The sequence below is a fragment of the Neodiprion fabricii genome, chromosome 2, assembly GCF_021155785.1.
Source record: "Neodiprion fabricii isolate iyNeoFabr1 chromosome 2, iyNeoFabr1.1, whole genome shotgun sequence".
Taxonomy (NCBI): domain Eukaryota; kingdom Metazoa; phylum Arthropoda; class Insecta; order Hymenoptera; family Diprionidae; genus Neodiprion; species Neodiprion fabricii.
This window is the reverse complement of record NC_060240.1, coordinates 16,571,260-16,590,216: the sequence shown is the minus strand read 5'-3', so window position 1 is coordinate 16,590,216 and position 18,957 is coordinate 16,571,260. Positions and strand designations below refer to the sequence as shown.

Here is an 18,957-nt window from a genome sequence, read left to right as displayed (position 1 = left end):
GAGATTTTCGCAAAGAAAAAGAGAATTTGAAAATTTTTATGAAACGGAGATATGTACACAATTTCGACAGTGATTTACTTCTCGTAGTAACCCAATCCATATGAATCAGATCAGACGGTCAAATATAAAACTAGGATTCACCTAGATAATTCAAGATTAGATTAGGGTTTAATCAGATGGTCGAAGATTATGTTAGTTTCCGCTATTATATCATGACAGATCAAGATAGCTTTCAATCACACGATTTTAGGTTAGATGAATTTTTAAATAGATAATTATAGATCAGATCAGCTTTTAATCAGATTATTGTAGATTGCAACGGATCGAGATATGCCGCGATTCATGCAACTATAAGTAGATATATATACACATATATATATATATGTATACTAGAGTGCCTCAAAAAAGCTTTATTTTTTTCGATCGGCCACTTCATGAAACCATAGTTAATAACATAATATTGAACCTTACGACAGAAAAACGGCTTGTGACTTTTTTTTAAAGGCCACGAGTATAAATTTTGTATTTGCCATTTTATTAACATGTAAGAAATAAGATTTTAACGGTTGGATGGAGATTATTATATCTCTGTGCAATGGACGGAACTTCATATTAGAGCATTTGACAATTCATTCGGTTTCCTTCAAATCGAGGCGTCGTTGAACATTAAAAGTCCTACGATCTTTGAGATATTCAACATTGTGTAAAACGTAGTTTTTTACCTTTCGAAAAATTGGAACCTAAGATAAACTCCCGGTTTTTGGGACAGAATGACCATGGGTAAGTTTAACATTTACATACGTCGATGAACAAAGTTTCATCAAATCTTGGCATTTCAAGGAAAATGTCCCCTTTTAGATATTACATATTGTAAGGAGATATAAAATAATGGCAAATTACCTTAAAATTTCTGTCACAAATAGCATGTTTGTTTGTTGGATTTCACGTCACCTGGTCGACGAATAATTTTCACTCTTTCTTACCTGTAACAGAAAAAGTGTAACATTAGTCGAGCGAAAACTTTCCAAACTTTTTTCCGACCGTTTTTCGACTAGATTCTTCCAATTCACTAATACAGAGAAAAATTCATTCAATCTTCAAATCGCAACCTTATCGAAGTTTTACGATAATTCTGCAATGCACGCGTTATGCGCCGAACCGTTAATTATTTTGTAATTGAAACTCTGCCTTGATTCGACGTGAAATCGGGAGCTCGCCGTGATTCAAAACCGCTCATTGAAAAAAGAAAAACCGTCACGTGCGTCTGGCTGTCGACATTTTATCAACCGCTTACCAAATCCATGGTTTTTAGACCTGAAACGCAAACGGCCTTGGGCTTCGATTGCGCTGGGATTCCCGTAGTGAATTGCTGGGGCAATTTCGCAGAATATTTCGAGTTATATCATCCGGTTTTTCTTTACCGCAACGAAACTGTGAAAAATCGGAGCCGAGCTGTCTCGCGTTTTTACTGAAAAATTCAGTAACTACTCGATGGAATCGCCGCTCTTCACGATCAGTTAGAAATCAACTGAAGCCTTTACAGAAGTCTGTTTGATAATACTCTCGGTATTAGGAGGACAAAACATCTCACCAGATTCAATGGAGCAGCAAAGTAGTCTGACTTTTGGCAGAGATAGATTCGCGAATTTTTCTCATTACGTTTTGGTGGGTCATAAATAAATTCTTACCAGAAAAACTTTACAGTTGGCGAAGTTTCTTCAAACAGCGAAAATTTGAAAGCATCCACAAAACATATTAATTGTTGAGAACGAGAATTCTAGTCATTGTTTGCATTTAAATTTTGTGTGAAAATGTAACTTTTGAAAATTTCGTTTCAGATCACACAAATATTGAAATATTAATTTCCGTTGGACAATAATTTCGATACAGTTTTCTGCAGATTTGGCGACAGCAAGTGGAATTTAAACCGTTGGGTTGCAAACAAAATGACCAAATAGTACTAGAAGCAGAAGGAAAATATTGCGCGATAACTGAGTTTTTTATTCATATTATAATACGTAATATTATTGCCAAAATGTAGTACAGAAAAGCCTTGAATTCGGTAAAAACTATTTCAGATATAAGCCATTGAATTTTTGTGTTGTGAAACAGTAATGCCTATTGTATAATTCAATTGTATTGCACAGATATAAAAGATAGAAAATAATAGGCTTCAAGGTAGCGAAATAGCAAAAAATAATTACACACTCCTGGAATTTTTTTTCAATTTTCAATCATAGTTGTTTCTGTACGCATACAAAATTTTCTTTTCTTCGTCTGACGATGAAAATTGGAATCGCAAAAATGAGTACGTAAAGAAATAGTGCAAACATTGAAAATTTACTGAAATAACATTTCAAAATTACTCGTAATCATCATTTATTAATGCATGTATAAAATAACAATAATATTCTGAATTGTTAGATTTTTTACCTCCAAGCAAATGCTGGTCAGAGTTTTGCTGTTGATGCTGAGTTGCGGGAATTTAATAAATTGTTACGTGACCGCGTTGCAATCGTTAAGGTTTTGCTTAAATGCAAATCATGCTGCTAGCGAAAGAATTTCGCACATTTTTAATAAAAAGGTAAAATTCAATGTTTGCAGAAAATTATGAAAGTCATAGTAGATCAGAGTGAGTTTTTTTATCGAAGAGATGAATTCTCGAATTAAAAAATCGTGACGATGGTATTTATAAAAATATTCCGAGCTGTTTAGAGTCATGCAGTACCTTTACTCAGCAGAATGATAACGCGATTGAATTTTAAATCAAAGGTTATGGATATACGAGAAGCACTCGATAAAAATAACTCAAATTACGCTAAAGGTGATATATAATTTCGATTTTTATTTCTTTCTACCGAAAACATCGATCAGAAATGAACTGAAATATTGTACTGAAATATAATGCAAAAAGAAAAGCCAATCAAGTAATGCGAATACTTCTAAACGGCATAAATCGTGCAAAATATTTCTTACGACGCCGACGTCGTGAAAGTTCCATTAAACTGTACTGCCAGCGAGTATTGCGGTGACACTCATGGACCATTTCAAAGTGACTGAATGAACAGTGAAGGCATTAGTTTTATTGCCGCGCAAGAATTGTTCCGAAGTTGAAAGTTATTTCGCTCTTGGTTCATCTGATAATACATATGTAAAAAAAAAACTAGGAAATAGAACAGCACATCAGCCGAATGGAAAACTTTCTGAACTACTTTCTATCAATTTTTACTGTGGTTTACAATAACAGAAGATTTATATGTTTTGCTTGATATGTTTTTGCACAAATCAGTTTTCGTCAGCAGTTTAGGCAGAATTTAACACATGGATATTCTGACATAGTTTCACATGTTTTCTTATTCTTAAAGGATTCGCAAATAACTTCCATATTTTGTCAAGACTATTTCTAAGATCGGTTACATAATGTTGTTATTTTCTCTTTCATTTTATATTTCCAGCATTTCAAAGAAGTTGAATTTACACAAATCTGTGTATGAAACATTTTCTAAGCTTTGAAAATTTCAAATCGAAATATTTTCGTCAACTCTGTAACAAGCTTAATAAAATTGCGTGCCTTACAATCAACTTACAAGAAACTGATTTTTTCTTTCATTACTTTCTAATATTTACTGCCGTATTTCTGAAAAATGTGATCAACAATCAATTTTATTTTTTCCCCTAATTCTTAGATGTTTTTTGAATTTTTCAATGTTTTCCAAATTAACTGAACACAGATTTTGGTAAGTGATTGGTGTCAAGAAATAAAAAAAAATATCATGGAATAAAACAAGCTGCAATTATGAAAGTGTTTAAATAAAAAAATTGGAATAATGAAATATTACAATTATCCATAATTATACAATATATGATTATACAATTTTCTCATAAATTCTCAAAAATTCTCATAAATTCTTAAAAATTTCTCAACTTGACAACGAAATTGAAGAATGCCATTAAAAGTCGGGCTCATTGTCGCTTCACCTTTTCAATTTAGCGAATTTTCGGGAAAAAAAGGACGTGGAATAAAAAGAATCATTTCGAAAACTGGTTGGCCGAAAATAGTTACTTTTTATTGATTATACTGCGGGGTAATTATACATGAAATATTGAATATATTATTATATTCATGAGCGACAAAAATCTTTAAAATAGAAGAATAGAAAATATCGAAGTTTTAAACGAAAGCTCACATATCGATACTTTGTTTCAAATAACTTCAAAAATTGTCAATAATCTATTAGATTGGTTATGTATGACTCCACGATGGTTTATTTCACATAGAAAAATATTTTCTACAAAATCACCGAAGCAGATTGTATTTTTTGTCACTTGTCGATCTTTATTGATGTCACTCCAATGTTGTAAAATAAAATATTTAACGATGTCAGCGTGATAAAAAAAAAGCCTTGTAGTAAATTTGTATAAAATAGTCTTTCGAATAAAATGAGCCATTGCAGAGTGAAATCTAACTGTACTAGATTTTTAGCCTTATTGAAGCGATCTGAAATGAAGCATCGACGTCCAATGTTTGCAATTATAGACGTTTTTATTTTTGCATTTCCGAAGAGATCTTCGCAGCTTGCTGATACGATAATTCGATAAATACTGGATTTACGACTGTCTGACATAAAAATTAACGAAGAGTATCGGATTTTGGTCAACCACACCCGGAAATCCGATTTGACGTATAACGTGAATTTAGTGATCGACTGGCCGGCGGTGGAGGAAATCTAACTGAACGATAAATCGATCGGTCACGGGCATGATTCCCTTTCTTTCGGTGCGGTGGCGTAACTCGGAAATTTTTTGCTCTTTTTTCATGTTTCTCTCTCATTTTCTTTCTCTCAAATGGCTGCAGACGAGTCGCAGCGATATCGCCGCGTTTATTGCTCCAGAAGACCGGGAGCGAAATATGCCGGGCTTTCTGAAACTCTCAAGCGGTTTTTACTCGTTCCAGAAGTCAGACACGAGCGACATTCGCTTGTCTCAACTCCTTGGAGAAGCAGTTCGCCCGCGAACGGCATCGTTCGAGTAACGCCAGGAAACGAGTCTCCGAAATTAGGAAAATTCTTGTGACCGGAGATAGAAATCCGGCAGTAATTTTTCCCGTGGTGGTTTTTCTTGGATGTGATAAAATACGTGACATTTGTTCAACGCGGGTCAAAATTTTTTCTTTTTATCACACTTACGTACGAAATTCGCACGGAGATTTTGAGAATGTCGGTTGATTATCAACGCAGAGAAGTGTTTCTAAATGAAATTGAATGAAGAACTTTGTGTCAAGTTTTTCAGCTTGAAATTAATATTTATATTCTACGATTTATTAAATAGTCATTATTCAATACGCTACAGTCGATTGTTTGATTGAACGATTTGTGCTCACGGTGAAGTGGGAAATTATCTTCTCAGTAAAACTTTACAACTCAACTAGGGGTAAGTTGAATTCGGTAATTAGTATTTTATCAACTGTTTATGGAAAAGACGATTGTTGCATCGATTTGTCGACTAGCGTTCACGCAATTCCGAAACCCAGCCTAAACAATAATTGAATCTTGTTTCTCCAACGAAGTCAAGATTTATATTTTTTCTCAATTTCGTTCGCTCGTTAATTTTTTATTCACGGTTCGAAAGTTTTCGAATTTGATTGAAATTGAATATTCAGACCGGGGGCTGGAACTTGGAACTATTTCAAAAATGTGGTATTATGTGAAATTACTTGTGCTGGAAAGGTAAACAAAATTGTGTAACTAGAGTTCAAAAACATCACCGCAACATTTTTTAAAATATATACTTCGTCAATTTCAGGAATCGTAATGCAAACTAAACAAACTTGACTGGTTTGGTGTAAGTTAAAGTTTTTCAAGCCTGAAGAGTTGACAAATTATTATTCCCAAGTTCTTAATTTTGAATTAATTTTTCTATTAGTTAATTTCCCAACGAGATTCCTAACACTTCAAGTGTTTATAAACCAAAACTTAGACATCGCTTTTTCATTTAAAATCGCGTCGTAACGGTAAAAAATCGATCAAGTATCGATCGATTTTACCTCACAACGGCTTACTTTTTTTAAACACTGTTTCACACAAATTCACCGGAACAGGTTTTTGCTGTCAATACTCATTATCGTATTGCTATTTTTTTCGTCAATATCAACATTAATAAAATATTTAAAAATTTACTATTTGAAAAATAACCAAGATTAATGCAGTGTTGAGCTCTTTCATTTCATTTATTTTATTTTTTGTTTTACAAGTAAACATCGTCTAAGAATTACTTGATCAGGACTGTGTTAGCCTCCAAAGTAGTCAACTGATTCGTACAACATTTACTCAATCTAGGTAATATTTACTTAGTTTGATTGAAATTTCGCTTAATTTGAGTAAAATTCATTCAAATGGAATGAGTACTTTGGTGATAAAAAAAATCCCGTATTATTTGAATCCGAATATCAGCCGGCATTGTGGCAACTGAAAGTGCATTTGGCTGATTCACATGTTTGTCTCATTACTCAAAATTGGTCGACTATCCATTATCTCCAATCGTTGACAACGCAACAAATCTTGATCCGCGAAGTATATCCTGAATTGCACTAGGAGAATTCACCCTATGTTGAAGTGGCCATGTGACATTTTGTGGAAGCCACTTGGAAGCATAAACAAGCAAATAGCTTTTTCCTTGATGATAAGCAAACCGTCAAAAGGTTGGCAAGAAGGATAAAATTTGTCAACAATAACCGTGTTTCAGAATTTTTCCGCAATGTCGTGGGTGCCGCCGAACTTGGCGCAGCTCTGCGAGCCGCACACAACAGTGTCGACGTGTCAGCCAGCGACTTACATGTTCTTGGCGCTAGTGGTGCGGCTGTTTGGCCAGACGAAGGATAATCGCTTCAACCACTTACACGGGCCATCATTGTACTTTTCGCCGCTGCTCGATAGTCGCGGAGAGCAGCGCAGTACGCATTCGGCGGATTTCAGCATCAACGATGGAGGAATGACCAAGGCAGAGAGCCGCGCGAATCCGCTCAACACGCACGCCGCAGGCGCAGTGAGGCCTACAAGCGCCGCCAGCGCCCCTTTCCGGAGGCCACTGAAGCTCTGCGCGCTGCGCAAACCCGCTGCGCAGCCCGCTTACGCCGAGGAGCCGCTGTACCCGCCGCTTTCCTACCATAAGAACGCGGAAACGGAAGCAGCACCTCGACTCGCGATGCGACAGATCGCCCAGATCCACGGCGAAGTCGCGGATGACGTCATTCCCGTGGTCGAGAGCTCGCGGGACAACGTCGGTGCCAAATTTGGGACCGGATTTGCCATGTACGACACCTGGAAGCAGAGCATTATCCTCAGGAATTCGGACGACATCGTCACTGGCGAGTACTCAGAGAATATCAATCACGTTATCGCCTCACCGCTAGCAGATAGCGAGCCTGCGGCTTCCGGACAATCTTTTGGTCAAGGCTTCGCCGACGAGGAGTACGACTTCATTGTCGTCGGCGCTGGCTCTGCCGGCTGTGTCGTTGCTAACAGGCTGTCCGAAAACAAGCACTGGAAGGTAGGTTAAGGCCTGTACCGAAAGAAATTTCTATTTGTGGTTAGTGTACAGACTTTAGCTGCTCTCATTTTCCACGGTAGCCAGAAAATTTGGTACAAGTCTATCCAATTTGATTGTGGTCACTTACAGTTTATTTTCCTGTTACTGTTGTCGTGATTTGATCTTGGTGCAACGATGAAGTGACATTAGAGCCTTCACAGTGGAACAGAATTGTGAGCTAAACAAACAGATTCAATGTTGCAATGCCCAGAAAATATAATACCGGACCCAATACTGTCTATTTACCTTCGCGCATGCTTTGAGCGCCGGGATATCGAGACTGAAAGAGATAGAACGAGAAGGAAGAAAGTGTGACTTGAAGACGTTAGAAGACCTGTGTATACAACACTGGAAAGATAACACAGGTCTGCGAGCAAAAAACTGCATAGGTGTTTTTATACTGTCTCTTATAGATTTTTACTTACTGAAACCGTGAAAAATTCTGAAAAACTTCCATCGCGTCAGAATTTTTCTTGCACTTCGTGTTTTTAGTTTAATTTAGAGTGAAACTCTCGTTTAACTCGAAATCTCGTGTTCTAAAAATCTTATGCAGAAGTGATTTCCTACTTTCATTTAATATGTATTGGAGTGAGACTCAAGAATAAATACAAACAAGGAAACAGAAAATGGTAAGCGGCATCGTGTTCGGAGAGTTATAAAAAAATCAAGGAAAAGGTTTCATGAGCAAAAAAAATGAACACGGAATTTTAAGTACATTTCATGAAGAAATTGTTTGTTTAATTTTATAAGAAATATTGTTTAGTTCACCCTAATGGAATGGTGGTTGTTTTCATTATTCTTATGCTTTTTTTATGCAAACATCTTGTACTTTGCAAAAATACTGTACGTGCTGGAGGAAAATGGAAGTCATTTTTGGATTCAGCACACTCGAAAGTATAATTTTTATCAAAAACATCCCCTGCAGCTGAAATACGTATTTTTTTGCAGACCTGTGGGATTGACTTTTTTCTAATTTATCGATGTTACATAGCAAAATTACATTTACATGTAATCAATTGAATAGTTAGCGTTACTGCAAATCTTGAAACACGGTCGTATTTTGAGCGACGACTTATCGAAGCGTAAGGGTGAAGATCAAGCGACAGCTAGTTATGATATTCGAAGTTGTAGCGGATGATTTTTTCCGACAGTCGAGGCCAATTGAATTACTTGAAATTGCGATAACCGAAGTTCTACGGTATTGAAAACTAAAATCACACTGAAAAATGACTTGGACTACACCTTTTTGTAATCCTAACAATATTCAAACTATTATCATAACGATATACATTTCACCAGAATTTTCTAGTCACAAAAAGAAATGAAGTTTGTCCCAGTGTAAAATCAAACTTCAGACAAGATCAAACTCCAAGCTCTTTCTATTTAGAACAAACTTTGACTCTCATTCTAGTTTCATGGAATAAGTATTTTTTATCGATTTAGGTTCATTTTGTTGAATAGGTTCCTGAAGAATATTTGTCCATATAATCTGAAAAATTTACTTTCTCCAAGAAGCTCTTAACGTCCACAATATTTCTCTTTCAAATAGTAAATTATTCTACAGTAATCCTGGTGGCGCAGAAACAGAAGATGTTATTTAATTTCCACTATGATTATTAATTACCAAACTATGCGATTTATTTTTAACCAACAATATTATGAAACAAGTTTTAGATTGCTGAAAATTCGATGATCTAAATAAATTAAATTTTGCAAGTGATTTTAATATTAAATTTTAACGCGTTTTTTTATTATTACTTGATTTTTTTTTTTTTTGTTTTTTGTTTGCAAACACGATTTTGTCAATAATCATTAAATTTTCATTTGGATAGCAGCTTTTCCGCTTCCTGGAACAAGAATAGCTGTGAACTAAATTTAGAGCGATGAGAAAAAATGTTTGACGAGATAAACATTTTGAACTACGCTAATTTCTGACGTTGTTTGAAACAGTGTCTATAATAAGAATTTAGAAAATAGTATTAATAAAACGGACAGGAAAATGCTTGTCTTAGAGAATGAGATCTCGAGATGTAATGAATAAAAACAGAGAATACCGTAGATACGTGAAATTGCTGACAATACGGAAAACATGCAGAAATCGGACTTGTTATTTTTCTTAATATCACAATTAAATTTTCTACTGTACTTTTACACACCTGACAACGTAATTTTGCATAACAACACGTACAAAAGTGAGAGCCTCACACAAAGAGGTTAATCTTTGGTGCAAGCATGGGTTATTAAATCAAAATCAAAATCAAGCACGTAGGATTTCCTTAACTTGTTCTTTCGGGTGTTTCCTTATTATTCGAGTATATAGCTTGGTTCGTGTGGAGTGCTCGGATGAGTTAGTTTTTCATTTACAATTAGATTTCCAGCTGTGATATTTGTGATGAGCAATTGTGTGCATGTCTCTTCGGTAGAAATATACGGTACTTAATGTGATCAACCAATGATTTAAAAGCAGGCAGATGTAAAAATTTATATTTTGAATATTAATAAGTAACGAGTAATGGATTTACGGATGTTTCTTGTAGCAAATCCTGTCCACAGTGAATATTGGTAGGAAGTATTTTTGAAAACAGGAAACACCGGAACTGATAATGAGTCATTTGTAGAATGCTAACTTTTGCAACTTTTCCAAAAAGTTACTTCCGGCCTACTCTCGATATAGACAACTCAGGACTTTGTTTTTCAGGTCCGAGAGCTGCAATCAAACAAACTTCAGCCGCGTCTGAATTAGTTCCAAGACTTTAATTTGACTTTCTTTAAAGGAAATATATGTAGGAGCATGGAGCCTAGGTGTCGAAACAATCTTGAGCGTAAAAAATTCAGACAGCGTTCCGAATCAAGAGGGAAAAGAAAAACGCCGTGTTAGCAAGTCGTGATGCAAATACCAGTTACAACTGGCACGACAGTGTCATTGCAGACTCCATGAAAATATCTTTACTATTTTACTATCGCTCCATTATTCACATTACACATTGTACAAACATTCTTTGGTATGAAAAGATTTTTACGGCGATGAATTTAAATCGTACCACAAAATTGTCGCCTCGCAATCTCTACCAAAGAAATGGAAAAAAAAATCTGAACCATATATAATCAATTCATCACAGTTTGGAAAATACGCACGAGAAGCTTCTGCTTAAATGTAATACATCGCGAATACAGATGAAGGAAAATATCAACGTTTGATATATTGAACGCAAAGGCAAGAATAATGATAAAAGCATTATGGATTGTGGCTGTGAGTGACTGTGCATACTGGAAACATGGATCGGGACAGCAATTAGTGTAGACATACCTATATGGGACGCAAAATAGAGAATTTCACGGCTACACAATGCGAAACAGTGTATAGCAATCGATTCGTTACATTGGCCGGTAAAATTTATGCAACGAGGGAAAGTTGTCAGCGTTCTGTTCAAGTATAGGACAAAACTTTACTGTAGTGCAAATTAGCGTCGTGGAATGTCCGAAAAACGCAAACACACAACAATTTTCGTTGCACAATCGTTTGGATGGTAATAAAGGTAAAATGCTGAATATCGTTCTGTAGTGCAATGATTAAACACTACGGTAAGTTGTGTGTTTCTATTTTTTTTTTTTTTTTTCGGTAACAAATCAACCAGTCAATTTCTCGTGATCAGCACTGAACCTCGACGAACAGACTCTATAATATATTGATGAGATAAGATATTTAAGATTTCACATGATTTGGAGAACGTTACGCGACTTTGAATTTTTTGCCCTTCAATGAACGTGGCCACAAAATTCATCAATCAAACAATTAAACGATCTTTTTATACTACCACAATTTCAGATGTTTTTGAACTGTGCGATGGAGAAAGTTTTACCGTCAATGATGTGAAATATCGTGTACAGAATATTTTCTCACGTTGAATGAAACTGTTTTTTTTTTTAATTGTTTTATTTTTGTGTAGAAGTATTTTTAATTCCTGTTTCTCATAGTTGTAAAATATCAATAATACAAGATTGACGAACGCTACACTTGTATTCTGCACGATGGACGCATTTGTGAAATACATTGTATAATTACGCCGTCCGTTCACCTTGTTTGCAATAAGATCGACATTGGAGTAGAAAAGGTTGCCGTTTATCGGGCGTAAGGTGAACAAATTTATCAGTTACGCTAACGTTGCTATTTCCCCCTGTTTTGTGGGTCACAGGTTCTGTTGTTGGAGGCTGGTATAGATGAGCCTGAAGTTGCCGACGTGCCGGCATTTGCGTCGATGTTACAAGCGAGTAATATCGACTGGATGTACCGTACTCAGCCGGAAAAACATTCCTGTCGAGCAAGAAGAGGCAAGACTTGTCCGTGGGCTCGAGGCAAAGTAAGTTGCTAACAATATTCGATTCTTTCGTTCACACGAAACTGTAGCTGTATGAAGATCTCCAATTTCTTTGATTAAATGGGGGGGGGGGGGGGGATTCCAACATAGGATTACAGAATGTCGGTAATACAGGAACCTCAGTTACGATTCATCATAGTCTTTACACATCTTTCATCAGCGCTGTAAGATGTCATTCAAAATTACCCAATTATTCTTGTAGTCGGCAATTAGGAAAGAAAGTATTTATATTTTCGGGCACAACCAATCAGCTATTTCGGTAACCGCGGAAATAGGAAGAGGATGTGTTTGCAACATTGTTAATTTGTCAACGTTCAGGAGTTGGAGTTTTGAAACAATAGTGTATTTACAGTTGAACGTGACATTTATAAATGTATGTCATTTCTTCCCTTGTCTAGCAGTCTGATATTTACTATGTTTTCTATTTGTCTTGTTTTTTTTTTTTTTAATGACACTAAGTAAAGTCGTCATTTTCTATGTATATCATAAGGTGTTCAAAACCGCTGAACTGATTAAGATATGGTTTTTTTCACCCCATGGATTATTTATCGAAGATAGTTTTAGGATTACATATTTTATGAGGTTATTGTTGAGGAGAGCTGAATATCGAGTAGACAGGATAATATTTTAATGCTCGTCAAATGACGTTCAGGTCATGGGAGGATCGAGCACAATCAATTATATGATCTACATTCGAGGAATGCGAAGCGACTATGATGAGTGGGAAGCTGAAGGCAATCACGGTTGGGGCTACAAACACGTTCTTCCTTATTTTCTGAAGTCGGAAAACAATGAAGATCCAGAGGTATGTATTCAACTGGTTTGGCTCTCTGCAGCGATTACCGATTGTACTAAAGAAACTATTCGAGATTTCACGGAACTTACGTACCACATGGTGAATTTGAAATGACAGCAGGATATGTAAGAGAAATAAATGAATTGAACAGTGTACCGGAAAAGTTTTTCAAGAAATCAAGGAATCAAAGAAATTATGCAAGATTCTAAGAATTCGTTGTGATTTGCATTATGTATTAAAAGAAATGTGTTAACAAATCATACAATCAAATTCTTCACGGCGGACATATTGTGAGAAAATCAAGTTTTCAACCTCGAATTTATTGTAACAATATGGAATATAATTTAAGTTTCCTTGCGCCGTTTCTTTCGGGAATTAGAACCGAAATGCGTATGTGAATATTTAAGGTTAAACCAGAGATTCGATGAGTTACTGACCGTGTGAATTGATTTCGCAGAGAATTTCAAATTCAGATAAACAAAATATAACCGATTGGTAATAGTACGATTTATAATTTTTTTTTTTTTTTTGCGCATGCGTTTCATCTATTCAGCGTCGAAATTGAATTTCGTTGCAAAATAAACTGAAATGAATAATAACGTATCATAGACCGGCATAACCTCAAACGCTCGTAACTTTAACTCTATTAAGTTGGCGAGCCTGACGAGCGAACGAAAATTAGATGGTAGTTTGGTCCAAGTAGCCAATGAAATCAAGTAATTTCGCGTATGTGAGCTGAGATTTGTTCGTTTTATGTAGTCATAAAAGAAATGAGGCAAATGAAATAACTGAAATCGTATCATATCAGATCGCTCATAAAAATATAAATCATACTTTGATCGACGATGACCGTTTCTTCGTTCGGGCGAATAAGATTCAACTTTTTTCTGCACGTTACGTTTGGGTACTCAGTTTCAGGATTGAATTTGGTCACGAAATGAAAGAAAACACTTAATAACTTATCTCGACTCAGCATAACTTCAAACGCTTCTAAATTTCATCCGATCAAGTTGGCGAGACTGACGAGCAGACAAAAATCTAACCCCACTTTGGTCTAATCGACCAATGACACAAACTATGTAATTCCGCTCATGTGCACTCGATGTATAGTTTGTTCATTTCGTAAAGTCATGAATGAAAGTGACAAAAGTAAAATAAAACAATAAATCATTTCATTTCAGATCGTTCACAAAAACCCGAAATACCACAGCAAGGGTGGCTACCAAAACGTCGAGAGGTTCCCGTACGCAGACAAGAACGTGGGGATTTTGCTTGACGCGTGGCAGGAATTGGGCTACAAGAAAATCGACGCGAACGCGAACCAGCAGATAGGAGTGATGAAGCTGCAAATGACGTCGATCCACGGCCGGCGGCAGAGCACAAACGGAGCGTTCATCCGACCAGTGCGTTACAAGCGACGTAATTTGGAGGTTAGGACGCAGGCTCACGTGACGCGGATCGTGATCGACGCGAAAACGAAGCGCGCTACGGGGGTCGAGTACAGCTCGACGAATACGGGATTCCGGAAGGTGGTGCTGGCCAGAAAAGAGGTGATTTGATTCTTTTTTTATTTCCAACTTTCCGAGCAGCGGCAGGTTTTAAGGAAAAAATAGAAGCAAGGTCGGAAGTTTTCACTGGATCTCAACGTTTCGATTCATAACGGTAGAAAAGAAAAAAAAAGAATCGAAATGTTGATTTATTGAGAACGAATCGACGCAGCTGTTCTTAATTCTAGTGAAAGAATGGATTTCGAATTGGATCGGTTTAGTGGATTTCGAGTTTTTGATTTTTTGAAAACAAGTTAGTAAGAAAAATTTAATTGACCATTATTCGGGAAGTGATCAACAGGTTTTTATAACATTGATCTGGAGCGACGTGGTTCTTTTCAATTTGCAATTGTTTGGGTTTTGGATTCGATCAATCCAGCAGTTTCTGCATTATTCAAACAAAAGAATGGAAAACATATATCATATTTAATCGTGTTTTTGAGCTCGGTACGCATACCAGAGTGAAGTTCGTGGTAGATTGGCACATCAAAATCAGCTTGAGCAACGACTTGTTCATTTTTCATTTTACTCTTTCACATAGAAGTCGAACAGTAGTAGTCAAATGTCTAATAATTAAGGGAGTGCCCTGATCGGTTTCGATGTGACGTCTATATCTCCAAATATCAGAGTCCACGTATTTTAAACGCGATAAAGGGTTTAACAGCCCTATTTTATGCACAATTTTGAACAAAAACTCCAACACATTTTCATTTCACGCAGAAATAAGTAAATGGAACGGATTTTACGAGATCGCAATAGTAAATTCGTGGAATTCATGCCATTCCTTTATTTCTGCGTCAAATGAAAATGTATTGGAGTGTTTTGTTGAGAATTGTGTATAGAATGCGGCTGTTGAATCTTTTTTCACGTTTGAGATATCTGGAGATACATACGGCAACGTCGAAATCGACTAGGGCACCGCCTTAACAGGATTCTCTAACCCAAACAAGACACGAATAAAAATATGAATGTAAACAGGTGATCCTGAGCGCGGGGGCGATAAACTCGCCGAAGATCCTGATGCTCTCTGGCGTGGGGCCGAAAGAGGAGCTGTCGAAGCACGGGATCAAGTTGATCAAAGATCTGGCCGTGGGCCGGAACCTGCAGGATCACGTGACGATGAACGGCATAGTGATCGCTCTGAGCAACAAGACGCGTACCGACAAGCAGGAGAACGAGGTGAAACACGACGTCTTCTACTACAAGCAGGCCCAGATGGGTCCGCTGTCGGCAACGGGGGCGCTGCAGTGCGGCGTCTTCGCGCAGACGCTGTACGAACACGGCTACGACAAGCCGGACATCCAGTATGCCTTCGACGCGAGCAACGTCAAGGACTACCTGGCGGATCCAGGTGGCTTCGAGGAAACCGCGGTGACGCCGTTGTCCTACTATGACGCCATCAACATCCGGCCGATCCTGCTCAGCCCGAAAAGCCGCGGCGTGATCAGACTCAACGATACCGATCCTCTATGGGGACAACCGCTGATATTCCCAAAATACTTCACGGCCTATCCCGACCTCGAGAGCATGGTCGCTGGGATCCGCATAGCACTGGATCTCTTCGCCACTTCCGCGTTCGAAAAGCACGGCATGGAGCTAGTCGACGCTCCGCTTCCCAATTGCGAGAAGTGGAAGTTCAACACCGAGGAGTATTGGGAGTGCGTGCTTATGGAGTACACTGGTACCATTTACCACCCTGTTGGCACGTGCAAAATGGGACCGCACACCGACGAGAAAGCCGTCGTCGATCCCGAGCTCAAGGTTCACGGCATCAAGGGGCTGCGAGTTATTGACGCTTCCATCATGCCCAAGATCGTTAGGGGCAACACCAATGCTCCGACTATCATGATCGCCGAGAAAGGAAGCGACATGATCAAGGAAGACTGGCACCATCATCATCATCAATGATTGATATTCAAATCGTACAGACTCAAGTGCAGTTCATCTGTTGGAATTGCATGGTACTGCAACCACGATCGAAGATTAAAAAACTTGTTATATATGAATAGACCGAAGTGTCTGAATTGAAAGATGGGTAAAGTGAAAAAATCGCTTGACAAATCTTCAGCAATTATGTTGTGTGCGCTGATGATGGTGAACATGAATGTAATAGCGTCCCTGTTATCTAATAACAATGATTCGAAGCAAATTTGATTTTACAATTTGAATGTTCAAAGTGATTAAACGCTGATATTTTTTATCCGATTCTAATGCTTTAGACTAATTTTACCCATTGCTCAGATTCGGACAGTACAGTTTTACAAACATGCAAATAATCTTACGTTATAATGTAAAAAATATTTTTCCAGGAGATATTTGGAGACCTGTACGATGAACAAAATAATCCCAAAAACATTAGAATCGTGCCAAGAAACACCAGAGTTTAAACATTCACACCTTTTCTTAAATTACTCATATCTCAGCTTGTGTTATTCCGATTTGTTCCGATTAATTTCGCATTATATATGGAAGGGGATATTGTTTCGTTTGTGTTCACCGTCACCGGCACAAATGACACTGCTGGAGATTTTTTAAACTGTTCTTACTATGTTCCTATATTTTGATTGAGTCAGTGCGGTCAATTTCTTCCTCAACTTCCGACGAACCGGTTACAATCATTCTCAAAGCTAAACGCTGTATCTCAATGTTGACTATTTTATTACGTTGTATATTATCAATCACCATTTGTTATTCATTTTATGGTTGTAGATGGGAAGACGAGCTGCTGTTTTCACTCTCTTTACAACAATAAAGTACTAGTTGTTAAAGCGTTCTTTTCTCTTCTCTCTGTCGTTTCACTTTCTTAATCATGTTATATCAACGAGGTTGAAGTTTGCGAACATTTGAAAGAACTGGCGATATTCTACAATTTGTCAATGGTGCAGAAGGATGCATTAAACGTGAAAATTCTAATAAATAATAATGAACACACTCGGTTTGCTCCTAAATTACGATCAGTTATTTTAAGTTTTTCTTTGGAAAACCCTACGAAATTCAACCTTGTTCGTACCTACCAATACATTGTTTCCGGCAGACGAGAAGTGTGTCCGGTTCCACCATCGTGGCCATGACATAAGATTGCGTCATTTGAAAAATACTCACGTATTGCCTTGTCGATAGTCACATATGTGAACGAGGAGGTAGAAAGTTCCGAACAATATTTATCTATCACAAAACGTTTCTGCTTTCTTATGCAGTACTAATAAACTGGCTTTTAAAAATTATGTAAGATTCGGGCATCGTTCATGCTAATCGCGGGTTTGGTTCGTACGAGGTTTCTAACGAGTCACCAATCTCCAAGATCGTTAATTTTCACACTGGGGGAAAAACTTTCTTCCAGCGGGCGAAACTCGCGGTTCTATTTTTACCCGTGACATTAAGCAATCAGGTTTCATACATTTTTTCTTTTTTTGAAAAACTGATAGTGATCATTCAGGGAGAGAATATACAGTGGTTCAATTGCTATACTCCTCAAATGATCAGTCGAAATGATAAAACTATATTATACAGGTTGTTTCCATTTTTTTTTTTTTTTTTCTATAATTAGAGCAGGACTTGTAATAAAAAAGACGCTTTACGTCAGATGAGGATATTGTTGTTACTTCAATGGACATCGTGAAGAAACTCAGACATCATTTAAAGTCACCGTCATTGCGTCCGGCAAAAGTTTCAGGAATCAATTTTGGCATCAAAAAGTTCGAGGAAAGTAAAACTGTGATAAAAATTTGGATTTCGTTCCTAGAATTTTCGAGTGAAATTTGGTGAATGAATTTCATTCCTACAACGGCTTATGTAAATGTTATTCTTGGATTTTATTTCTAAGCCTTATCGTTGAATAGAGGCAAGCAAGTAAAACTATCGAAAGGAAAAGTAGGTAGTGGAAAATAAGCATAACTCAAAGTATCGCTTATACACGATGAGACGATACCTGAAAGATTATCGACAATCCAATAAAGAAACCATTAGGAAACGAGACCTTCCATCAAGATTTAATCGATACCTTTTAAGCCTCCCTTTGGATTTGTTGCTCCACCGATTTCGCGATAATTACCACTAGCAACGTCTCGGTTTGCAGGCTTGCGAAATGGTTTTTTGCTCATTGCGATCACCGATGACCATTCTCTTATAATGTGTCTGCCAGTGTGTTGAGTCGGGTAAAGTTGACGCCACTCTATTCCAACGATCGATGATTGCTAAGGTACTCCTTGCATTGCGCTGGATTACCAGCAGTATAAAGGAGACTTATAAAGCAGTATAAGTTAGACGCCACAACAGTTCAGATGTGTTGCAATGGAGGTGGACAAGCAGGATCATTAGAGTCTGTTTGGTAACCGGTTACATCCTTGATAATTGGAAACGATGTTGCGGTAATGTTGTTAAACGTGCAGGAAAACAAATTACATCAAAGTCATGAGCCGGAGCTTTGTTAGATAATTTTTCATTTTAGTCGGTTTGATGTCATCGTCGAAAATCTGGTTGGTTTCTTCGATTTCATGCTGCGGTCAGTCATTTTATCCACGAGTTCGTCACATGGAAATCTGTTGGAACCGTTTTTTATTACGTTTGTATCGTCGAACGTATCGTTTCTTCGAGATTTCACTGATATCGATTCTTCGTTTCAAATCGATTTAAATTCCTAGAAAATCTAGTGAAT

General features: G+C 37.2%; 2 protein-coding genes across 2 annotated transcripts in view; one reads left to right on the top strand and one right to left on the bottom strand.

Moving 5' to 3' along the window:
- LOC124176644 (flotillin-2) overlaps positions 1–18,957 on the bottom strand; it is a 478,641-nt gene that overhangs the window by 288,312 nt on the left and 171,372 nt on the right. The window lies entirely within an intron of this gene.
- LOC124176620 (glucose dehydrogenase [FAD, quinone]-like) lies at positions 4,964–17,598 on the top strand. The gene is made up of 6 exons (XM_046558160.1): positions 4,964–5,430; positions 6,742–7,545; positions 11,778–11,942; positions 12,613–12,765; positions 13,938–14,306; positions 15,282–17,598. The coding sequence occupies exons 2-6, from the start codon at positions 6,754–6,756 to the stop codon at positions 16,209–16,211; spliced, it is 2,409 nt and encodes an 802-aa protein (XP_046414116.1). The 5' UTR covers positions 4,964–5,430; positions 6,742–6,753; the 3' UTR covers positions 16,212–17,598.

Coding starts and splice junctions, on each gene's coding strand:
- LOC124176620 (XM_046558160.1), top strand. CDS start 6,754: ATGTCGTGGGTGCCGCCGAACTTGGCGCAGCTCTGCGAGCCGCACACA. Junction 12,766..13,937: donor AAAACAATGAAGATCCAGAG/GTATGTATTCAA, acceptor ATTTCATTTCAG/ATCGTTCACAAAAACCCGAA. Junction 14,307..15,281: donor TGGTGCTGGCCAGAAAAGAG/GTGATTTGATTC, acceptor GAATGTAAACAG/GTGATCCTGAGCGCGGGGGC.